At 43.1% G+C, this 21226-nt stretch overlaps 1 protein-coding gene across 3 annotated transcripts in view; it reads right to left on the minus strand.

The window, feature by feature from the left end:
- Nucleotides 1-21226, minus strand: part of LOC310847556 (uncharacterized protein C6orf132 homolog) — a 45117-nt gene that overhangs the window by 19384 nt on the left and 4507 nt on the right. For all 3 annotated transcript variants that reach the window (XM_083745403.1, XM_083745404.1, XM_083745402.1), the window contains exon 2: nucleotides 6250-6365. Coding sequence is in view for 1 of the 3 variants with exons in the window: in XM_083745402.1 (XP_083601528.1) it covers nucleotides 6250-6365 (116 nt within the window). In the remaining 2 variants the exon portion in view is untranslated. The remainder of the gene's footprint in view (nucleotides 1-6249; nucleotides 6366-21226) is intronic.

Consider the following 21226-nt stretch of genomic DNA (forward strand, 5'->3'; position numbering starts at 1 on the left):
TTCACCTCATCTGATTTACAGAGCAGAGGTTGGGGCTCTGGGGGATGGGACAGGCATAAGAGATAGCAGAGCACAGATGAGGCAAACTGATATGCACAAGGGAACCCAAGAGAAGCAGACTGGCCCTGTGCAAATCTGCAGCTACGGATGCTGGCTAAGACATGCTCCGGCAAACATTGCTTAGAACACAATTCATTTCTCACAAAAATATGAAAAAAAAGCTTCCTGGATGCTTCACTCTGCATGTGTGAGACAGGTGAGAGACTTGGCATGCGCGAGACACATGCCAAGTTCAATACAGGGCGTGGCAAGGAAGTTTTAGTTTTACAGGGGGTTATTTTCAAAGCAAAGGAATATGGATGGGCTTCCATCCAATGCTGGGTGTACACAGTTCTTAAGCCAGTTCAAATACTGACTCATACCTACATCCATGGCAGCTGGACAAACCCTCATTCCTTTCTGAGACAGAATTGCACAGCTCTCAATGTCTGTCTAAAGGAAAGGCTTGGGCTTTGAAAGTTTCAGATTTATACATGGCTGAAGACATGGGCTTGGGCTCACGTACTTCATTTTTTAGGCTCATTTATCCCTTTAACCCAGTGCTGAAGAGCCTAACTACACATTACATAAAAATGCATGAAATGAAGCTACATGGCCATTCTTTGTAAAGAAAAGCATCTTCTGGAAGGGTGGGTCAGAGGACAGATGCATCAAAAATGTCTCTGTGGGATTTTCTCTTCCTTTTAATCTCTGTGGAGTTCCAGATACATGCTCACAAGAATAGCATCTGCCTGAAACCAGTGCGGACTGGTCCATTAGAGTGAATGGGGCACTGCTCCACCAACCTCAGTTTGCCCTCAGCCAGCGCTCACTTGCCGGCCTTCTTACTTTCAGCCAATCCAGGTGGTGGCACTGCCTGACGGCACCATCCGCTTACAGCTTATCCATACTTCCACTGTCACTTTCCCTCATGGAAACCTGCTCTTTAGCATCAAATTGGAACAAATCAGGTTTTCTGTGGATTGCCATTTGGTCCAATTTAGTGCTAAAGAGCGAGTTTTCCAAGGGAAAGCAGTGGGTCACAGGGCTTATTATTTATTTGTGTAGCTTATTTACTACAGCTGCAATCCTAAACACACTTACCAGTGACTGAACACAGTGACTTTTGAGTAAACATGCATAGAATTACACTACAGTTCCCCTAGAACCAGTGGCGTAGCGTGTTTGTCAGCACCCGGGGCAAGGCAAGTAATTTGCATCCCCTAACCCATGGATTTGCGCCCCCTAACCTGTGGATTTGCACCCCCTAACCCTAACCCCCAGATGTTGCGCCCGGTGCGGCCAGCCCCCCCCTGCACCCCCCACGCTACGCCACTGCCTAGAACAGTCAACCTCTTTCACCTAACCTATCCCACAAGATTGTTGTGATGATAAAATGCAGGGTTTGGCATATGGAGAAAGGGAAGGATTGTCATTTTCCCTGAGCAAAGCCAGTCTTAGTCTTTTCTGCTGCCCAGGATGAATAGTCTCATGCCTGCCACACTTGTCCACGTCACCGAAACACTTGGTTGGCCACCTTGTCTTCTGGCAACGGTGGTGGAAAAGTGTTTTCAAATTACGCTGGGCGTGCACATAAGCTTCCTAGTTAATTGAGGATGATGTCCTCTTTGCCTTCAAGCAACCACACTAGGATAATTTTATGTTACCTCAGCAGCATGGGAGCTGCTGGAGTGTTTCTCATCACTCCCATATCTCTGGGCCCAATGGGAGGAGGCTGCTATTTTGTTCCACACCAGGGTGAATAGGTCAGAAACATTCGCAGCTCACATCTTTCCCAGAGTGAGATAAATTGAGCTTCAAGGGCAAACAACAACACTATATTAAAATATACATAATGAAGTCCCAGCGTTTTTATTTTGAAAGTGGAAAGTAGCCTGGGGAAACCATTTGAGTAAAGTAACAGCAACCTTAGCTGCTTCCTACCACTCATCTTCCTGTTCAAAATCCCCCATTTGCTTTCCTACCTTTATCAAAACAGATCTAGATCCCTCCCAGGTAGTGGGGAGCAGTATAGTTGGGCAGGGAGCTTTTGGGTAGAAAAATGGACAGCAGGACAGGAGTTAAGCACTCCTTCCCTCTGCCACTCCTGTAGGCAAAACTGGATCATCCCCAAGCTGTTTTTCTTTGCTTTTTTAAAATGAACATTTGTTATATGCACTTGCCTGCAGATTTCACTATTGGGGGAAGATGCATACCACCTTTTCAGGGTTCCACAGGAAGCCCAGAAAGAACAAATGGTTCTTGTTGTCCCCACCTTTGCATTGATGTGTGACCCTGAAGCTTCCCACCCAACTAGCTAAAGACTGCAGGAAGCGGGAAAGGAATTGTGTTGATGTAGTTTAGAGCTCAGGGACTGCCCCCCCCCATCAAAACAATTAGTCAAATCTATGTGATTCAAAATCCAGTGCTCTTCTACCAAAAAAAAAGGTCTCATAATTTCTTTATCACTTTACCCTTACACTTTAGTGTAAGTTCTGATGTAGCAAACATGGATCTATTTCATGACAATGCTTGTAAGGGAAACAGTTGTGGTTTCTCTCCACAACAGTGTAAACATGTGGGCAGTCCCCAAGTGAAATGCATGCATGAATTCACCCCAAAATGTATGCTGAAATATTTCCATTTCATTCAGCAGCATTATGTGAGGCATCCTCAGAGTTCATTCATTTATTTCCTAAATGACACCTGAGCCATGATATTCCCTCCCACTTAATGATGCCTTTGGAGCCATCTGTTCAATGTCACTGACTTCTAATAATGCCTTCCCATGCCCTTTCTCTAGTCAGCACCACTTCTTGGTATTGCAGTTATTCAATGGACAATTCAGTTAAAGAAACAAAAGAAGGAACAGAAGCCAGTGAAACACATGTCTGTCTGGTAGGCATTAGGAACTGGAAGTGAACATTCAAGGCATCCTGTCTTCATATCACGAAATGCACCACTTGACTTGCAGCTGGATGTGCAAACTGACTTCATGGAAAAGCATTATGCCTGTCCAACTTGGGGGCGTTTGATCTTTGCCAGGCCTTTCACACATGCTGCAGTTATCAAGTGATGGACATGCATTTGGGATCCACCAGCCCTTAGTAGAGATTGCCTTTGAACGGGATTAAGAGCAATTCTGGATAACAGTTCCAGAGAAATGCTGTTCCCACTACTTCAAGAGGCACATATGTGATGCAGGATATCAGGTTTGTTTTTAGCAGAGCATAGCTGAAGATGACACTGGCAAATCACATAATGAAAAAGAGGTGTGGGATTCTGCTTAGTATGTGTGCCTCTCTGCATGGAGATAAGCACTGCAAAGAGCATAAGAAATTCAAAACTGCATGTGAAGCCACCCCAATTTAGTAAGGATACATTTCCCCCCGGACATGAACTTTTCCAAAATCATGGGAATCTCCTCTAGAAGAAATTATACAGGCAGCTAGTATCTTGGTATTTAGCCAACTACCGAAGGAGTTTATGCTGATTTTCCTTTACCTAGTCATTTATGGAATATTAATTGAGCAAATCTTAGAAATAGTTCTAAAACAATAAAACTATTTCCAAGATTTGCTCAGTCTTAGAGTCTGTATTTTTGTGTTTAATCTTATTTTTCGAGTCTGAATCATTGGTTCTTTATCCCATTTTATATTATCGACAGCTTCTGGCTGGGAACAGTTGATAAATCTGATACACACATGCACACACAAAATTATCTGACCCATCTTGGCCTTCTGTCTATTACTGCAAAGCCACACAGGCACAGACTTTCTTATCATAAACATGCTATTTGCCTACCAGTTTTAAAACCTGGTGTTATCAGGATAATATGCAGAAGTGGTGCTTTCCCAGCCTCTTCTCTTGTACTTGCTGTAGTCAGCAGAACTGAAGAGAAGGGTGGGAGAAGAGACTGCTTGAGCAAAAGGGCAGGAGGCTTTGCAGCAGATGGAAACTCTCTTGCTGTCTCTGAGCTTTCAGAATGTCAACAGTTAACGGGTCTCATCTTAGAGGGGCAAGGGGAATTAATGGGTCTCATCTTAGGCCACATTCTCACCATGCACTATGATTTAAAGCACTATGCTACCACATTAATTAGTCAGGGTTTCCCCCGAAGAATTCTGGAAGCTGTGGTTTCTTAAGGGTGCTGAGAGTTGTTAGACCTTACACCTCTCACAGAGCTACAGTTCACAGAATGGTTTCACCCTTCCTAGGGAGCTCTGGAAATTGTAGCTCTGGGAGGAGAATAGGGGCCTCCTAACAACTCTCAACACCCTTAAACTACAGCTCCTAGAATTCTTTGGGTGAAGCCATGAATGTTTAAAACAGTATCATAGTGCTTTAAAGTGTGGTATTAATGTGGTCTTTGAAGACAAGTGGAATTAATGGGTCTCAGAGGGATAAGTCACTCAACAATTAAATGGTCTCCAGCACTAACTAACCCTTTCTGATACCCACGTCTGTCTGGTTGGTTAGCTAAAGAGGCAACTGAGACTAAAATTTCACTAGGAAAATGCATTTGTTGGTCTGCTCCCTCCAACAGCCAACTTAACTATAGCAAACTTAGTACCACACAGCATTTCTGCTTGATTTATCTTAAATATTTGTCTCTGAAATAAGATACTGTATGCTATTTCCAGCTGCTTCTTGTTGCCATGGTTCCAGAAGCAGCAAATCTAATGCTGGTGCCCAACACAAATTAAATGAGTACAATACAAACCAAGCAACCCCTGGGATTGTGTTCCCCAAAGTATTGTTAAAAAGAGCAAATGAAGTGGAACAGCCAATTAATCACATAGGCTGTGCAGTTTGCATATTTTAAAAATATAGAATTCAGCATAAAGGAACTATCATGTCAAGACCTGTATAAATTATGAAAATTAAGAAAAAATGGGGGAGGAGGGTTTCAAAAGGGAAAGCACACCAAATTCTGTACCCAGTGCCAAGTTCTGAATTTACTTTTTGCACTGAAGAAGAATCATAGAATCCATATAGTCCATAAAGTTTCTCCTTTCCACACTTGGATAAAAGTAAACTTCAGAGAGTAGCACTCTTACTCCTTAGGGAACATTCAGCATACAGTATGCACTGCATGATCATTACTCAAATTGAGGGATGACTACAGTTCTTAAATTGTATTCATGGAGTCGTGGAGGATTGTAATGGTGTTCAGCAGAACATACATACATACTTCTTCAGACCTTCCCACTCAATGCGAGACCGTCAAAGTTGAAGGGGTGATGGGACTGGCACCCATGGCCCCATACTGTCTCCACAGGTCCAGCTTAAGAAACCCTGAATTCATTTTGCCATTTCAGCTACAGAATTAGCATCCTTGCTCACACTTCCTCCTTCTTCTATGCTTTTTCCTTCTCCCCCCACCCCACTTCTATTAGTCATTCATTTGATTAATTTGAGGCGTCACTGAAGTCAAGATTACCAGGCTGTGACACAACCAACAGGGAAAACTTCAACATGCATACAAAGCAATAGGCCCAAAATGATTTCCATTGCATTTGCATGAAAGGTGCAGATCCAGTCAACCAAGTTGAGAACGAGTTGAATGTATGCTGAGAATGTTCCCTGTACCTCATCTAAGCCTTTTCTGCCTTGGGCACCATCACCAGGAAGTTCTCCATCAGTTCTACTTTTCATTTGTGTTTTTTTCCTCTCTCTCTTTTGAGAGATAAGTTGGGAATGTATGGATACTACGTCGTTTGCAGTGACTTAAATTTCTCCACTCATGATAGCCTTTTAAGCCCATGTCCTACCATCTGAAGAAGAACATTAGGTAACAGCTTTTACTGGATCAGAGTGCTGGTGAGCATAAGTAGACACAGCAATCATTTAATAAGTGGTAACTTTTCCACAGTGTACATGTAAGCACCTAGTAAGCTGGCTGACTGCATCCTACTCAAAAATGTTTACCACACAGCCAAGGAGCTCAAGGTGTTGTACATGGCTGTCCCCTCTCCATTTTAGTGTGGGCCTGCTGACCAAACCTCAGGGGCACAGGGCACCACTCAAAGTGCCCCCCATCAGATCTACTGAAAGTCACCCCCAAACTAGCAATGGACCCCAAACTACCTTCTGCCCGCCTCTGTCTTACATTGCGTCTCATTTTATAGAAGCAAAATGGCATCTGCGTTCCATATATACCATACAAACTAAAGCCAAACCAACCTGCTACACATAGCAAATACTCACAAGAGGTAAGAAAGTCAACAAAGGTCGGACTCTTGGACGAGGCTTAAGTGTTGCTGTTCCAGAATCTGTCACTGAAGCAAAGCGATTATCCCCATAATAGATGCCATCCACTTCACCTGAAACAAGAAAGAGAAGCAAGTTAGCAACAAAAGGCAAACAAACCACACATTGTTTTGAAGGTGTGGCTGCGAACCCCATCACCTTGAGGGTAATGGGCAGAACTCCATGAGTTTATGTAAAAATCCATGAGTCACTGCTTAAATGGGTATCTTGGATCAGATAGCTATCAAGACGACAATTTAAGTTGGTCAAGTCTGTAATTTCTTCTGTATTGCTCCATATTGGAGCCACTTTTGTTTGTCCCCTGCAAACGGATCTTGCTTGTTAGGTTTGTCAAAGTGCCCAAGGATGTTCAGGGTTTGCTTGCATGGAAAGCAAGTATCTCAGATGAACTGACTGTTAGAATAACAGGCACATCAGGGCACCAACAATTCAGAAGCACCTGAGATTTACAGAATCCCTTGGAGCCAAGGGTCTCTTCACAGGTTTTTGTAGAAGACCTAAGGGCCATTTGACACACTATACAAAAGCAAATAGGAGTTTGCTACTAAATGTAAACCTAGAGCTGCCATCAAGTGAGCACTCCATAGAATAGATAGATAGATTACATGTGCTTGCAAATGTGTTGCTGGCATATCTATGCCAGCAAGAATACATACAGTAAGATAATAAAAGTGCTATGCAAATAAAAAATGACATTTTAAAAATGTCATCTTTAAAAATACACTTTAAAAAGCATATTCTCAGCTACATTCCTAAAATATATAATGGTTCAAATTCAACAGTCACCTATGAATGGCTTGCACTGGTATAAATTGTGACTAATGCTTGCATACTATTGGCAGTCCACCCATGTATATTACTGAAGGTAGCCACAATCTCTAAATATGCATGTATGACTTCTATCATTCATAAATGGTGCTGTTTTCATATGTTGTTGCTGTTCTCAGGTATCATGTTAGCATTTACCTTTTCCTTGAAGCAGCTTAAGTTAACTCATTGAGCAACTCTTGTGAGGGAGGTTAGGATGAGAGGTAGTGGCTTCCTCAAGGTCACTTAGTGCAGGGATCTGTGGACCTCTGGATGTTGTAGGACTCCAACTCCCATCTGCCTCAGCCAGCATGCGGAATAGTCATGGATGATGGGAGTTCCAGCCCAACAATATTTAGAGTCACAGGTTCATTCACATTCATACACACACAACTTTGTGAATGAGGATTCTCACCAAGGTACCTTCTGTTGAAATAAAATACTCTTGTTTTACTATATTCTGTGCTGGGTCTCATGTATGCACAAAAAGTGACAGAAAAAGGAGTCCTGAGAGCCAAGCTCCAGAACACCCCACTTTTTCTTCTTTTTTTAAGTATGAAGACAAGGACTCTACTGAAAATCTGGTAAAAAATACTTTCTCATTGATTTCCCCCATTCAAGTTCTAGCATAGAAAGCAGAGGGCTGATTTAGCAGATGGGCCAGGTTCTGCTCTCAGTGGGCCTCAAATGGTGGCCTTTGGCTGACAGGCTTTGGCAGGAGAAGGGATGGGACTGTGGTGCCAGAGTGCAAGCAATGTGTAGCCACACCATCCCTGCTGCTGCACACCCCCATGGGCAGGGAGTCTGTTTTCAATACACAAGCGCCTTGGGTTACTTTATCATTCAGGCACAGGCCACAGAGGGACAATAAGTCCCCAGTGTTGCTTGAGAATATCACTGCTTTCAGCTTTGCAGCCAGCACCCGCAGTGCCTTTTGTCTGGTGCCTTTGCAACAAACACCAAGCACAGGAAGTGAATTCTTCTCAGACAAGTGAATTCTCCATTCAGTGAATTTAATAGAGTACACAGTAGGAGGTACAGGGTGAGGCTTTGCATGAAACTGTTGGGTTTTTCTTTGCCTGGCTGCTTCATTCTTTCCTAAGAACGGCAATGCGGAATGGAAAGAATTAGGAAAGTATGCATGTGGTGACACCTGCGCCCTTCATAATTACCAGTAGAAATGTTCCTGCACAGCCCACTCGTTGGGCAAACAGAGCATCATCCACTGGGCACCAGCCCCAGGTTAGACAAGACAAATAGCTGCAGTGGCTCTTCCTCATGCCACTGTGGCAGCAGGCAAGGTAAGAGAGGGATAAAGTCAGGAACAGGAAACAATTCAGAGAGTGCAGAATGCAGATGGTTGAGACGTTTTGGTGCCTGGGGCAGAAAACTGAGAGGGTGGCAAGAAGATAATAAACAAGGTAGCAATCATTGACAAATGGCTGTCTTTTAATGTCACCCCAAATCTAGTCCTCAAGGCAGGTCACTCTTCTGTGCCTAAATGTAGGGACAGCCCTAGGGCACAACTTGGCTCCTCCATTCAGGTACATCAAACTATCACATTATTGCTCTGTTAGTGCTAGAAAGGTGTTTGCTTTTGCATTTTATTATCTGACTTATGGGTCCCAGCTGGGACATTGGCTAATATCACAAGAGATATGGAAACAGATAAAAGAGCTGTAAGATTTTAACCAATTGGATTGGTATGAGTTTTAGCCACTTAGTTGATTAAATCAGTTGATTTCCCTCCAAATATTTGTATGTAAGAAAACATCTAAAACAAGAATCATACTTTATGTTTGTGGACGATTGCCACATATGAGCAGAATAGGTTCCCTCATCTGTGAAAGTGAACACAAAATTCCACTTTCAATATTAAGTTTTCCCAATAATATTTACTAAGAGTACTCCTTTTTTTAAAATGCTGCCAGATTACTTGGGGTATAGTTTTAATCCATTATAATTTTTTAAGGCTACGCACACATATTCAGGAATAAATCCCATCAAAATCTGCAGAACTTCCAAATAAACATGTTGAAAGATTAATTGATTCAAAACTGCACTTCTATTAAAAGACATTGGAACAATACACTTTAAAACCAGCAACATCAAATTCCTTAATAACAGTGGTGGCAGCAGGCTAATGTCAAGTCAACCTTCAAGTCAACTCAGTCAATGCACCACACAGCTTCCAAGTAGCCTGCACCCCCTTTAAAAAAGGCTTATAAGATTGGCCTCTTAAGAAACAGCATTCCAAAGACAGGGGACCACCACAAAACATAGTTGCCACTGGAAGCTCCAAGTTGCCATTCCCAACCCATAATAGTTCTGAAGGGACAGCAAATTACCACTGGGATGTGGAGGAGCCTTTACTTGGTTATCTAATATATTAAATTCTTATATAATATATCCTCCCAACATACTGCTAACAGAGTAATTCAGTGGTTGAATACATTGAGGACTGCTTCAGCCATTACACATTAATTTCATGGAAGCATTTCACATAGGAAAAGGCATGAAAATCATGTGTTGATGGGTGCTGAGGGCAATGCAGGTCTCTTGTGTCATTGTTTGGGACCATGTTACTGCGTAGCCACAACTTTTGAGACCTTCCAATTACACCTCTGTAGTATGTGCTGTGCAACAGATGTCCATGTAGCCATCACTGATTGACACAAGATGGTATGCTATTTCCTAAATCCATGTCCTTTCCACACGAGACACACATATCATTTTAAATAGCTCATGAACCACAGTTCAGGTCAACTACATTCTCCCTCTCAGTTTCCATTTTCCAACTATAGTAATAGTGACTAACCATACAGGGTAGGTGTGAAGGCAAACTTAATCAAACCTGTATAACATATTAAGAGCACAGTCCTATACATGTCTACTCAAAAATAAGCAAAGTTGCAATTCTGTATACACTTCACTGAGCTTAAAAAGGTAAAGGTAAAGGTACCCCTGCCCGTACGGGCCAGTCTTGACAGACTCTGGGGTTGTGAGCCCATCTCACTTAAGAGGCCAGGGGCCAGCGCTGTCCGGAGACACTTCCGGGTCACGTGGCCAACGTGACATCGCTGCTCTGGCGAGCCAGAGCCACACACGGAAACGCCGTTTACCTTCCCGCTGGTAAGCGGTCCCTATTTATCTACTTGCACCCGGAGGTGCTTTTGAACTGCTAGGTTGGCAGGCGCTGGGACCGAGCAGTGGGAGCGCACCCCGCCGCAGGGATTCGAACCGCCGACCTTTCGATCGGCAAGTCCTAGGCGCTGAGGCTTTAACCCACAGCGCCACCTGAGCTTAGCAGGACTTAATTCTGAATAGAGATGTATAGAGTTGCACTGCAAGTCCTATTTTAAGTCAATGGGGCTCTGGATTATATTTCAGTTAGAACTACCTTCTCTGTTCCCGTTTTACATTTTTAGTTTGCCTTTATCTTCTTTTTGGAAATTGTATTCATCTGTTGCATGAATACTTTTTGTGCGTTGCCCTAGAATCTTTTGCTGAAGACCAGTTAAGAAATGCAATCTGAAAGCAAAACACTTCCTTTTATTCCTTTGTAGGAAGGCCCTTTGCTACCTCTAGTCTGCCCTCCGTCTAGCTTCCTGATCTGATGTTTACTCAATTTTTGTGCATGCAGCTGTATTATGGGAACTGCAGTCCACCAAAACGTCACTTCCTAACAGAGATAAACAATTTATAGTCTGCCCTTCACCAAATGAGCCCAAGGTGGGTTACAAAAATGCCACATGAACAAATGATCACTAAAGAGAAAAGAAATAAAACCACAGAATTAACAAATAACGAAGACAACAAAACAAAAAATGTGCAGTGTTGATACTGTCAACGCTATTGCTGCTGTCATGTTGCATTTGCAAAATCACTGAAATATCCAGCCTTTTTTAAAAAAAGGAAATAATAAAGAATCATGTTTCATTAAAAGGTTTTTGTGATCCTTTGGGATGAAAGGCAGGATACATACTGAAAAAAATAACAATTATAATAATTATAATTTTCTCCTTAATATTTTGTAAACTGAGGCTTCTGACAATTAAGTGGTTATGAATTTTATGATGATGATTTGAATGCCCATGACTCCAAGGTTTTGGTATACCCCCAATCTGGAGGAAACAGAGTATATATGCAAAGCCACTTCCGGCCTGCCCAGGAGGTGGGGTTGCGGGCTTCACGCCCACCCCCACGTGAGCGGGGGCTGGTTTCAGCCCCCGCGAGAACAGGGGAATCCCGGCCAGGTCTGCCCTATTTAGGGCCGGTGCAGAGGGGGCTTGCCCTCTTTTCGCCGGCTAGCCCTTACGTTTTCCCACCCTCCCTCCCTTTAGGTATGCTTTAGGTAGGTCTTTGACTTTGCTATGGACTTCGGTCTGTCGCCGCAAGGGGCATGGTAGGAATTTTTCCCAATTGGCAATTTGTAGCCTTTTGGTTTTTCGCCTACCTCGTAGCAACTCGTCACAACTTTTCGGCATTGGCGGTAGGCATTGGTAAGAAGGGGTTAAGAGGATGTGGGGGGGGAGGAACGCCATCACCTCCCCCCAGTGAGCGAAGGGTGGTCCGTTAAAGGACTCCGGGGGGCGTGGCCCTGTCCGAAGCCTATGGAGGTGTGGGCCAAAGGCACGCCCCAGAGCGGTGACCCGGGGGAGCTCCTAGCCGACGTGCCTCGCAGGAGTCTCCCCTGATATAAGGTTAACCCTTCCCCGTGTCTCCAGCAAATGGGCTGGAGCCGGATAGTCGATAGAACCAATGCCTAAGCCAATGCCTCTCATTCCTGAATTCAATAAAGTTGTGGCCTAATTCGCCCAATTAACCTTAATTATGGTGTCTCGTGTCTTTATTTATCCTGGTGGGGGGCGGGAACTCGCCACGCAATGTTTATTGTGAGGTCCCTGTCATGTTTAAACAAAAGCATTTCTGGAGTCCTTAAGTCTCAGCAAATACCTGATGGTAATAGCCGCTGGAGCCAGTCCTGTTGGAAAGAGAAACTATTTGAAGTATCTGATCTCTTCTGTGGGCACAGACATCCTTCCTAAACATTATGTTAATTGTAACTATTCCCCTTGCAAAGCTGACAGGGGAGGAAACCTGATGACGGAATTGGTGTCAGAGCTGAGAATAGAACTTGGGGACATCCTAGCTTCCATCCTTAAGCGCTTGCCTTGGGACCACACCTCTCTGAGCTGTTCTTTCTAGTAATGAGCACCACAACCTGTAATTTACTTTAATAAGGTTCTCAGCTGAACATTATGAATTAACAGGTATGATCAGCAGCGACACTCCGCTTCTATAAACCCCACCTCTGCTTAAAGGGCTGCTCTGCAGCACTTTGCTACCGAGAAAGTGAATGTGTTAAAGTAAAGCAGAGAGGAAGGTGCAACGTGCAGAATATGCACCATCAGCCACAAAGCAGGATGGATTGCCATATGGAGAGAAATGCCCACACCCAACCCTTTCAATTACATTTTATTGCTGATTCAGCCTTAGAAAGACAGAGAGGGAGAGTGGAAAGATAATTTCATTATCAGCCAGAGTGCCACATTCCCTGGGGCCACATGGCAGCAGTAGACAGGGTGAGAGCAAGAAGCAGGGCTGGATTTAGGCTTGATGAGGCCCTAAGCTACTGAAGGTAATGGGACCCTTTATATGTCCAGTTGTCCTTTGTCAACAATAAATTGTCGCTGTTTTTTGTGTTGAATATATGGTAATTTATGGACCTAATAGGTATCTAAAGCCATTTGCACATGCAGAATGTAGGCACCCTACATACAGAAGTGAGGAAACCAGTGATATTTTAGGGAGCAGGCTAGCAAGCGGGGCCCATTACTTACATCTTAGGAGCCTACAGAACACAAAACACTGTTGCTGTGTAGGTTTTATTTTATTTGTTTTTTTTCTTATATTTTGGAAATGTACATACAGGTTTTTTTCTCTTTAAATTTTTTTGGGGGCCCCCAAGAGAATGGGGCCCTAAGCTATAGCTTGTTTAGCTTATATGTAAATTTGGCCCTGGGTGGGAGGCAAAGTGGACAGCACAATAGATGTGATTATATAACAAGAAACACTTCAACCATGCCGAAGTCAGAGTTTTCCACACAAACACACTTCTCCAGGCAGACAAACAAGAGGCCTTATCACTGTTCAAGGACAGCCAGGCAAAAGCACTCAGGAAGAGCAGGGATAACATAAGTGTGGATGAATATAATAGTTCCCTACCCCTCCAAGAAAGGATTAAGTCAGCAAAGGTATACATACACACAGTGTTTAACCAAAGGCTGAGACAGCTTCTAGCCACTTTTCCTAGCAATGGACATTTGTGTAGAAATTGCAGCACACATTTCTCGCTATTGCAAGAAGAAAAACTGGGCATATGCTTCTCAAGGTGATACCTGTTTCTATTTATTTTTGCCTTACTCACTTGCTTGAAGCTGAAATTCTTCAGATACTTGGTTGTCTGGGCTGTCATGATATTAGAGGTTACTGACACCCAAAGTCTATGACTCTTTTGCCTGGCTTCCTTTCTAGATGGCCAAATTAAGCTTTAAAAAGGGAGCAGATAATCAGGTTAACCTTGAAGTTAGCAGTCTGGGTGAGGTTCCTGCCTGCTACAAATAACCTCATCATAACATTGATTCAACACATCTTCATAAAGAAGGTTTCCTCTAAATCGACTGCATGAGAGAAGGAAGTCAACCCAAGCTGATGGCAATAAACCAGTTGGTGTGATGTTTTCAACGCATCTCCAAACTGCAGCTCATCACTTCTTCCATCCATTTTTAGAACCTTTTCTGAAAAGGTGGCAAATTATAATTTGGATGTCTGTTTGTCGCAGTTGGATCACATCCAAGGTACACCAAATGGTACATATGAGGTAATATTGCACCAGTCACATGACTAGTTTAATTCCTGTTGTGTTGGTCACTACATGAGAACCTGTCCCATATATTCCCCAAGTGTTATGTTTATGTTATTGATCAAATTCTTAAAATGCTTATTAGGGAGTAAGGACCACTGAATGGAATGGCATTTATGACTGAGTAACCATGAATAGGATTGTGCCACATGGTTAGAATCCTGTGCACACTTACCTAGGAATAGTCTGCTGTACAGTCTACATCTTCTAAATCAGTTTCATTCTTTGCTTACTAAATTGCACTGGCCTTGTATCATAATGCATGAGAATTATATGTACCATGTACAGCCCGTGTTTCTTATCTCATGCCTGTGCAATCTAGAGGCTCCAAGGTTTTCACAAACTCACAAAAAGGTTCTCTGTGAGCTGCTCTCTTTACCTATACAGCAGTGCAGTCTCTGCCCACACAGACTCTATTCAGGTGGCTCGTCTGCCTTTCCTATGTTGCAACAGCTTGCCAAAGGCAGGTTTAGGGTGCCGTGGGAAAACCAGGCAGCTGCAGTATCCACCAACCTGTCCGCATCTTTCATTCAATGCCCTCACCTGGAGACCAGGTGCCTTAAGAAACTTTGATGCAGCGTTGTATCCAGATTTTAAGGGTGTGTGAGATGAATTGCATCTATATCCTTCTAGTAGAAAGTTGTTTGCTGAAAAAACTGCATCTATACAAACCTTTCAAAAACAAAAAACCAAGATGCCCAGAAATGATCTGGTGCAGAAATGTCCCTGTGCAGAAAATGTCCCTATGCAAACAGCAAGGGTGCTTCCAGACTACCACAATTCAATCACATACTGGCAAATTCAAGTTGTGCATTAATAGTGGATTGGGAGGTCTTGCACAACAAACTCACTTTCCCAGAAGATCGGACTTTTTGTAATAAGAAAAGCAATGGGAAAGTGCACTCAAAGGTGTGGGATACCACTTGCTTTGATGCAACATCATGCAACCTCCCTGCAATCAAGGAAAGGAATGTTCATTAAATAGCCAAAATAATTTAATCTCTCTGCAAACAAATGGGGTTGAATGCTCGGCAAACATGTCATCTGCTTCAGCTCATCTGGTACTTAAGGAATGGCCAGTAAAATAACAACAAAGAGATAAGTACAGAATTAAGGTGGTTTTAAGGACTAAATATATGCAACTCACTTTGTGAAACAGTTAGTATAGGGTTGCCATTCGTCTTGAATTTCCCAGACATAGCCAAAATAACTTTGGCCAAAAAAGGCTCAACTTCACTTTTTGAAATATGGCAGCCCTAAGCTGGTAGTGAATGCTTAACTAGGCTTGCCATACGTCCGGATTTGCGGGTGTCAGGAATTCTACTTTTTGAAATATGGCAACCCTATGATTAACCCTTTCACCTCCCATCATTTTTTGACTCGAAATCCCCTCCAGCGTCTTCCACCAAGGGGTTAAAAAGGAGACAAAAATGCATTTGAAACTGGAGGTGGGGAGGAAAATAGGTGGAAGAAAATGACTCCCATATTGGAGAGGAACTGAACTCCAAAGAAGTCTTTGGGAGTCTGTCTACCCCTATTCCCTTTGCTAGGCTAAATGCACCCTTTCCTTTAAATCATTTACAGCATTAAGCTCTCTGGACAAATCCTCATGAGCAAGACCTGTGCCAAGCAGCTGGCCTGGAATGAGAAGGAGGCTGAACATTGGAGAGACAGAGCACTCCTGTGAACCAAAAGCTATGATACCCGTACTGACACCCGTATGGGCATGTCTGTTCAGCATGTGAGTCAGTTGCAAAAACCAACTTGAATAACATGACAGAACTCAGCTGGCTTTCTCCAGGGTTTGGTATATTTGGCCAAGGTCTACGCCTCCAAGATCGTTGACAGTCCACAGATCCTCATGCCATCCTTGCCCAAAGCAGTAAGAACTGCCAAATTCCTGCAGGGACTGAAAAGAAGCAAGAGTCCCTGTCAATCTTTGCTCTGCTAGTGCAACCTCAAATTTCAGATTCCAACAGGTTTGTCCACTTGATATGAGGGCACCACAGAACTGGCTTCAGTCTTATACAGGAAGCTGTGGTCCTGGCTGACTCCAGCTACAAAGACCATTTCCCTAGAAGTCCTGAAAGAACTGATCCCTGCTCTTAAGTTGGACCTTTTCCATCTGATCCAGGAAGGGAGAGCCCTGACCAAGTTCAGCACTGAAGGCTGCCTCTGCTGCTCCTGGTGCTTAGAGATTTGGGTTCCATACACACCATAAATTTAAAGCAGCCCTTACAAAAAAGAATCCTGGGAACTGTAGTTTGTTAAGGATGCCGGGAATTGTTAGGAGTTACCTGGGAGGAGTGAACTAGTTTCCAGGGTTCTTGGGGTGAGGAATGTGCTCCAAAAGTATGGCGTGTGCAGACCCCGACAGGGATATTATTTAGGAGTTATTGTTGGGGTCAAGATTTAGCTTCAGAGATGTATTATTTTTGCTGTTATCTGCATTACGCTCTTGTATTTTTATTGGTAGACCTGATGATGAATGATCAGTGGATTGTTTAATTTTATTGTAGATTGATTGGAATTTTCCTTAGTCTGTTGTTCATATAACTGTACTTGTTAGTGCATTCTCTTATTATAATGTTGTTGGTGTTATTAGCTGCTTTGAGCACGATTTATCATGGAAAAGTGGCATACAAATAAACTATGATGATGACAATCCCTTTAGAAATAAAAAGGCCCAAACTCTACTGAAAGCAGAATCAACAAGGAGCTGCAACTGCCAAAATGGGCTCTTAGTCTTTAAAAGATACCATAAGAATCTTTTGCTGGTTTTTAAAGTAAAAAGTCTCTTGTGCAAGATGCAGAGAAGTAAAAATAAGCTGTGCAAGAGACAGTACAGAAGAACATCACTGTGGCTTGCATTTGTCCAGTTCCACTTAATGCAGAGCCATACAACCTCGGGGCGCTTCCACATTGTCCCTATTTTCAGGTGGGATTCAATCAAATACTGGCAAATTCTGGTTGTGTGGTTAAAATTTATTTGGAACTCTTGCACAAAAAACTTGCCTCGGAAACCTGCCTTTTTGCAGTAAGATAAAGGTTGGGAAAATAAATGCTCTGGAAAGTGTGTGATAACATTTCCTTGATGCAATGTTGTCTAGTCTCCCCATAAACAAATCATAATTAATGCTCAATAAACGACCAATATTGTCTAATCTCCCCGTAAGCAGATCAGAATGAGCACTAAGTAAACAGGTTGTCTGGAAACAACCTCAGTTAACATGCGGCTTTGCAAACTAAGCCACCTTGAGTCAGGAAAACACGACAAAGCCTTCTGGAGACTGACAAAGAAAACTGTCAGGAACAATGGGCAACTGCTGTCACTTTAGTTTCATATCTCATCATGGGAGAAGTCAAACAAAGAGGGGGTTCGGGGCATGAGATCAGTGAATGCTCTCAGAGAAGAGTGTAAACAGACCCCAAAAAGGAAAAATGGTCTTCAGTTGAATCAATCCACATACTGGTAAATACATACAGTACAGCCTACATGTCTACTATTTCCTGGTTCAATAAAATAAATCGAAAATAGAGTCTGTTGAAGGGTCAGGGAGGACCTGCACCTTTGCTAGCTGTTTGAGTATCCTTAGCTCCACCCCCTGCCACAATGACTTTGATAGTTTCACTAGGAATGGTGATTGTCATTAAAAGTGTGGGCATATCTCTTTCAGATATAAATAAATAAGTGAGTGTGCATTGTGCTCTAGGTTCATTAGTATGACCATTTGGTAGGACCCTATTTCACTTACTATTCCTCACATTCCAGTTTTATGCATAAACCCTGAACACAGAAGACAGGACACATTTATTTAGAATCATGGAATTATTTTTTTTAGAGTAGGGACCTTGGAAGTCATCCTGTCCAACCGCTTGCCTGTGTAGGAATCTTGCCACGATAGCATCCCTGACTGATAGCCAATCAGCCTCTGCTTAAATATGTGCAACACAGGACAGCCCAACATCAGATATTTAAACATCCCCAGAAATTATAGATATTGCGAATGTTATTTGAATGCGCCGGCCACAGTAGAACATATTCTTTTCTATGGTCTATTGTACAACCAGCTACGCAAACATGTGCTATCCCCTTTTTTGGGTAGTCTAACATCACGGCACAAAGAAAATATCACATTCTATCTGTCTGACATTAACCTGGAAGTAACTGCAAGGGTGGCTGAGTTTTTATCAATAGTATCTATAGGAGTGGTAAATGGCACTATTTAGCGGGAAGAAACTCCAATGAAAATACTGGTTATTACATATTTTTACATGACTGTTTCTTTGTGTGTGTGTGTGTGTGTGTGTGTGCTGTTTCTACTGAAGTGCACCCAAAATCTAGTCCCTTTTCTTTTCCATTCCACTCATTCTAGTCCTACCCTCTGAAGCAAGAAAAAACAAGTTATTTTTACCCCACACTGTCATTGCCAAAATTATTTCAAAATTATTGAAACTAAGAGGATAGGGCTGTGCATGGCCCTCTGATCCTATTTGGGACCTGATCTGATTTGGGATGGTCCAGGCCCAACCCAGATCTGGGTCCTGAGCTAGATAGGGGGCCTGGCACATTTTTCAACCGATTAAATATGTAGTTGAGTGGGGGAGAAGGAAGTGACTGAAACTCAGATGCATCAGTCCATTCCTTTCACAGCTGCAAAAGCTGATACAATGCTTTAGCTTTTTCATGACAGAAAGGATCCAACCCGGAGCTTCTTCAATCCACTCTGACCAAATCTTGGGTCAACTCAAATCAGCCCGAATTGGTTTGTGATCCAGCCATAGACGTTGCACAACACCAGTAGAAAATGCTAATCGACCTTGTTAGGAAAGTGGGATTCACATCTACTCTTTCACTATTTCCTATTTTGTTTGCAAACAGCTGTTCATTGTGTATTGGGTTCTCCTCAGTCCTGTATTCGCCCCCCCCCCCCACTCAGTGTCCACACAAAGCCACTGAACTGTCACTATTACCTAAATGCCTGATTCCTCCCCCCCAAGTGTGCTTCTAGTCATTCTGAAAACTCTAAAATTGCCCTTCCCCATACAGTCCTGGTTAAAAATGAAAGAGTAAATGTTTTGGGCCCTAAAAGGAACATTTGAGCAGCATCCTCAGCAATAAACATCCACAATGCCCAATTTGTTACTTGGAGAGAGGAGGTAACAAACAGTTATGCTTGTTGAGGATATAAAGAAAAAATGGTGAAATAATGGATAAGTTTCTAGTTTTCTGGTTACATTTGCCCAAGGGGCATAATCCAGTTCAATAGAATCCTCTGCCTGAACTTGACCCTCTCACATAATTTATATATATATATATATATATATATATATATATATATATATAGTTGTTTGGAACTATTTCTAAGACACATCTATGTTGTGTCAGTATAGCTTAGTTGGTAGAACATGACACTCTTAATCTCAGGGTTGTGGAGTTGAGCCCCATGTTGGGCAAAATATTCCTGTGTTGCAGAACACTGGACTATATAACCCTTCCAACTCTATGATTTGCTGCATTGCTCATGCGAGGTGTAGCTTTCTCTTTATGCCAATTGCATCCATAGCTTTAAGGGAGGTGTAGCAGAGAGGGCGGGGCCAGGGACTAGATTCAGGAATCTCTGAGTCAATGACACACACAAGCCCACACCCATCTCCGGTTGGGTAACCTGTGTTTACTTTGCAACTCATCAGACACAAACTAAGGTGGGGATTAAAGCATTCAATCTCTTTTAGCCCATGCAGCATGAAAAGCATGCAGCAAACATTTAAGGTGGTTGTATAACACAGGCCTAGGGTAACCTCACTGCTATCTTGACCCACTGGTGCTTCTCAAATTGGGAGCTTCTTCAAGGTATCTCAGTAGAAGTCAGTACAGACTTGCAGTGGCGTAGCGTGGGTTGTCAGCACCCGGGGCAAGGCAAGTAATTTGCGCCCCCAAACCCGTGGATTTGCGCCCCCTAACCCCCAGATGTTGTGCCCGGTGCGGCCAACCCCCCCTGCACCCCCCCACGCTACGCCACTGCAGACTTGGGACAGCTTTGCATAATTTTCCCACAGTGGTCCACAGCAAATCACAGGTGGCCGCTGGCCAGAGCCATCCTCACTGACACCCCCCCTCCTTTTTATGTGCATGTTTTGCTCTGTTTTGACTGGATAAGGGGTGGGGGTTTCTTGCTCTGGGTGGGTGTTGGCAACCATTCAAACCACTTGGAGTGAGAGCACAAATTTGTTTGAGAGTGGGGGCGAAAGGTGTTAAGTTACTCAAAAGCCACAGAGTGAGTCTGTTGGCACAGAGTGGGACCATTTGTTAATATCCCAGCAGTTGACTGCTTGGCTTTGAATATGTTGCTGATTGGATTTGGGGGTGTACCTGTAGGCTGGTTGATACGAACTGGTTCTGACAGTTTATTCCCCCAACGCAATCTTGCATATCAAACTGCATTGATATAGTCCATTGTGACTAGCAGCCATTTTCATAATGGCAGGGTGGTAGAAACTTTTGGCAGCTGTTGAGATGGCAGGATGGTGGTGGGGACACTGTTGGCCACTGCAGAATGTGTCCACACACAGTCCATCTGGAGCAAATATTTTTTTGTACAATGTTCTTCATGAGATGGACTCCAGGGAAGGTGGGAGAAAGCCACATTTCTTATTTGAACTGACCATATGGCAAGCTTACCAACACGTTCTCCAAGGGCATGGAGGACAACACAAAGATAACGCTCATAGCAGACTCCCCTCACCTGGTGGCCTTCAGAAGATTTTTGACTACATTTCCCATTATCCCACATCCTTGGCCATGCTGCCTTGCATTGCCTGGAGTCCAAAACACATGAATGGCAGCAGGATGAGGAAGGTGAACTTAGACCATCCAAAATCAAGTGAGCTAAAATAATGCCTTCTAAGCCATTTACTAAGGGGGCCCAATGTTTTTTTGTTTGTTTGTTTCCTGCCCTTCACTCTAAGGTCCCAGGGCAGGTTACAACTTTAAAACACAATATTAAAAACAATTTAAAACAACTGTCATAGGAGCATAGGAAGGTGTCTTCTCCTGAGTGAGATTCATCTGGCTCAATACTGTCTGCACGGACTGGCAGTGGCTCTCCAGCATTTAAGAGAGGGGACATTCCCAGCCCTCTCTGGAGATTGAACTTTGGATCTTCTTCTTACAAAGCCAAT

The sequence above is a fragment of the Podarcis gaigeae genome (assembly GCF_964106915.1).
Source record: "Podarcis gaigeae genome assembly, chromosome: 6".
Taxonomy (NCBI): domain Eukaryota; kingdom Metazoa; phylum Chordata; class Lepidosauria; order Squamata; family Lacertidae; genus Podarcis; species Podarcis gaigeae.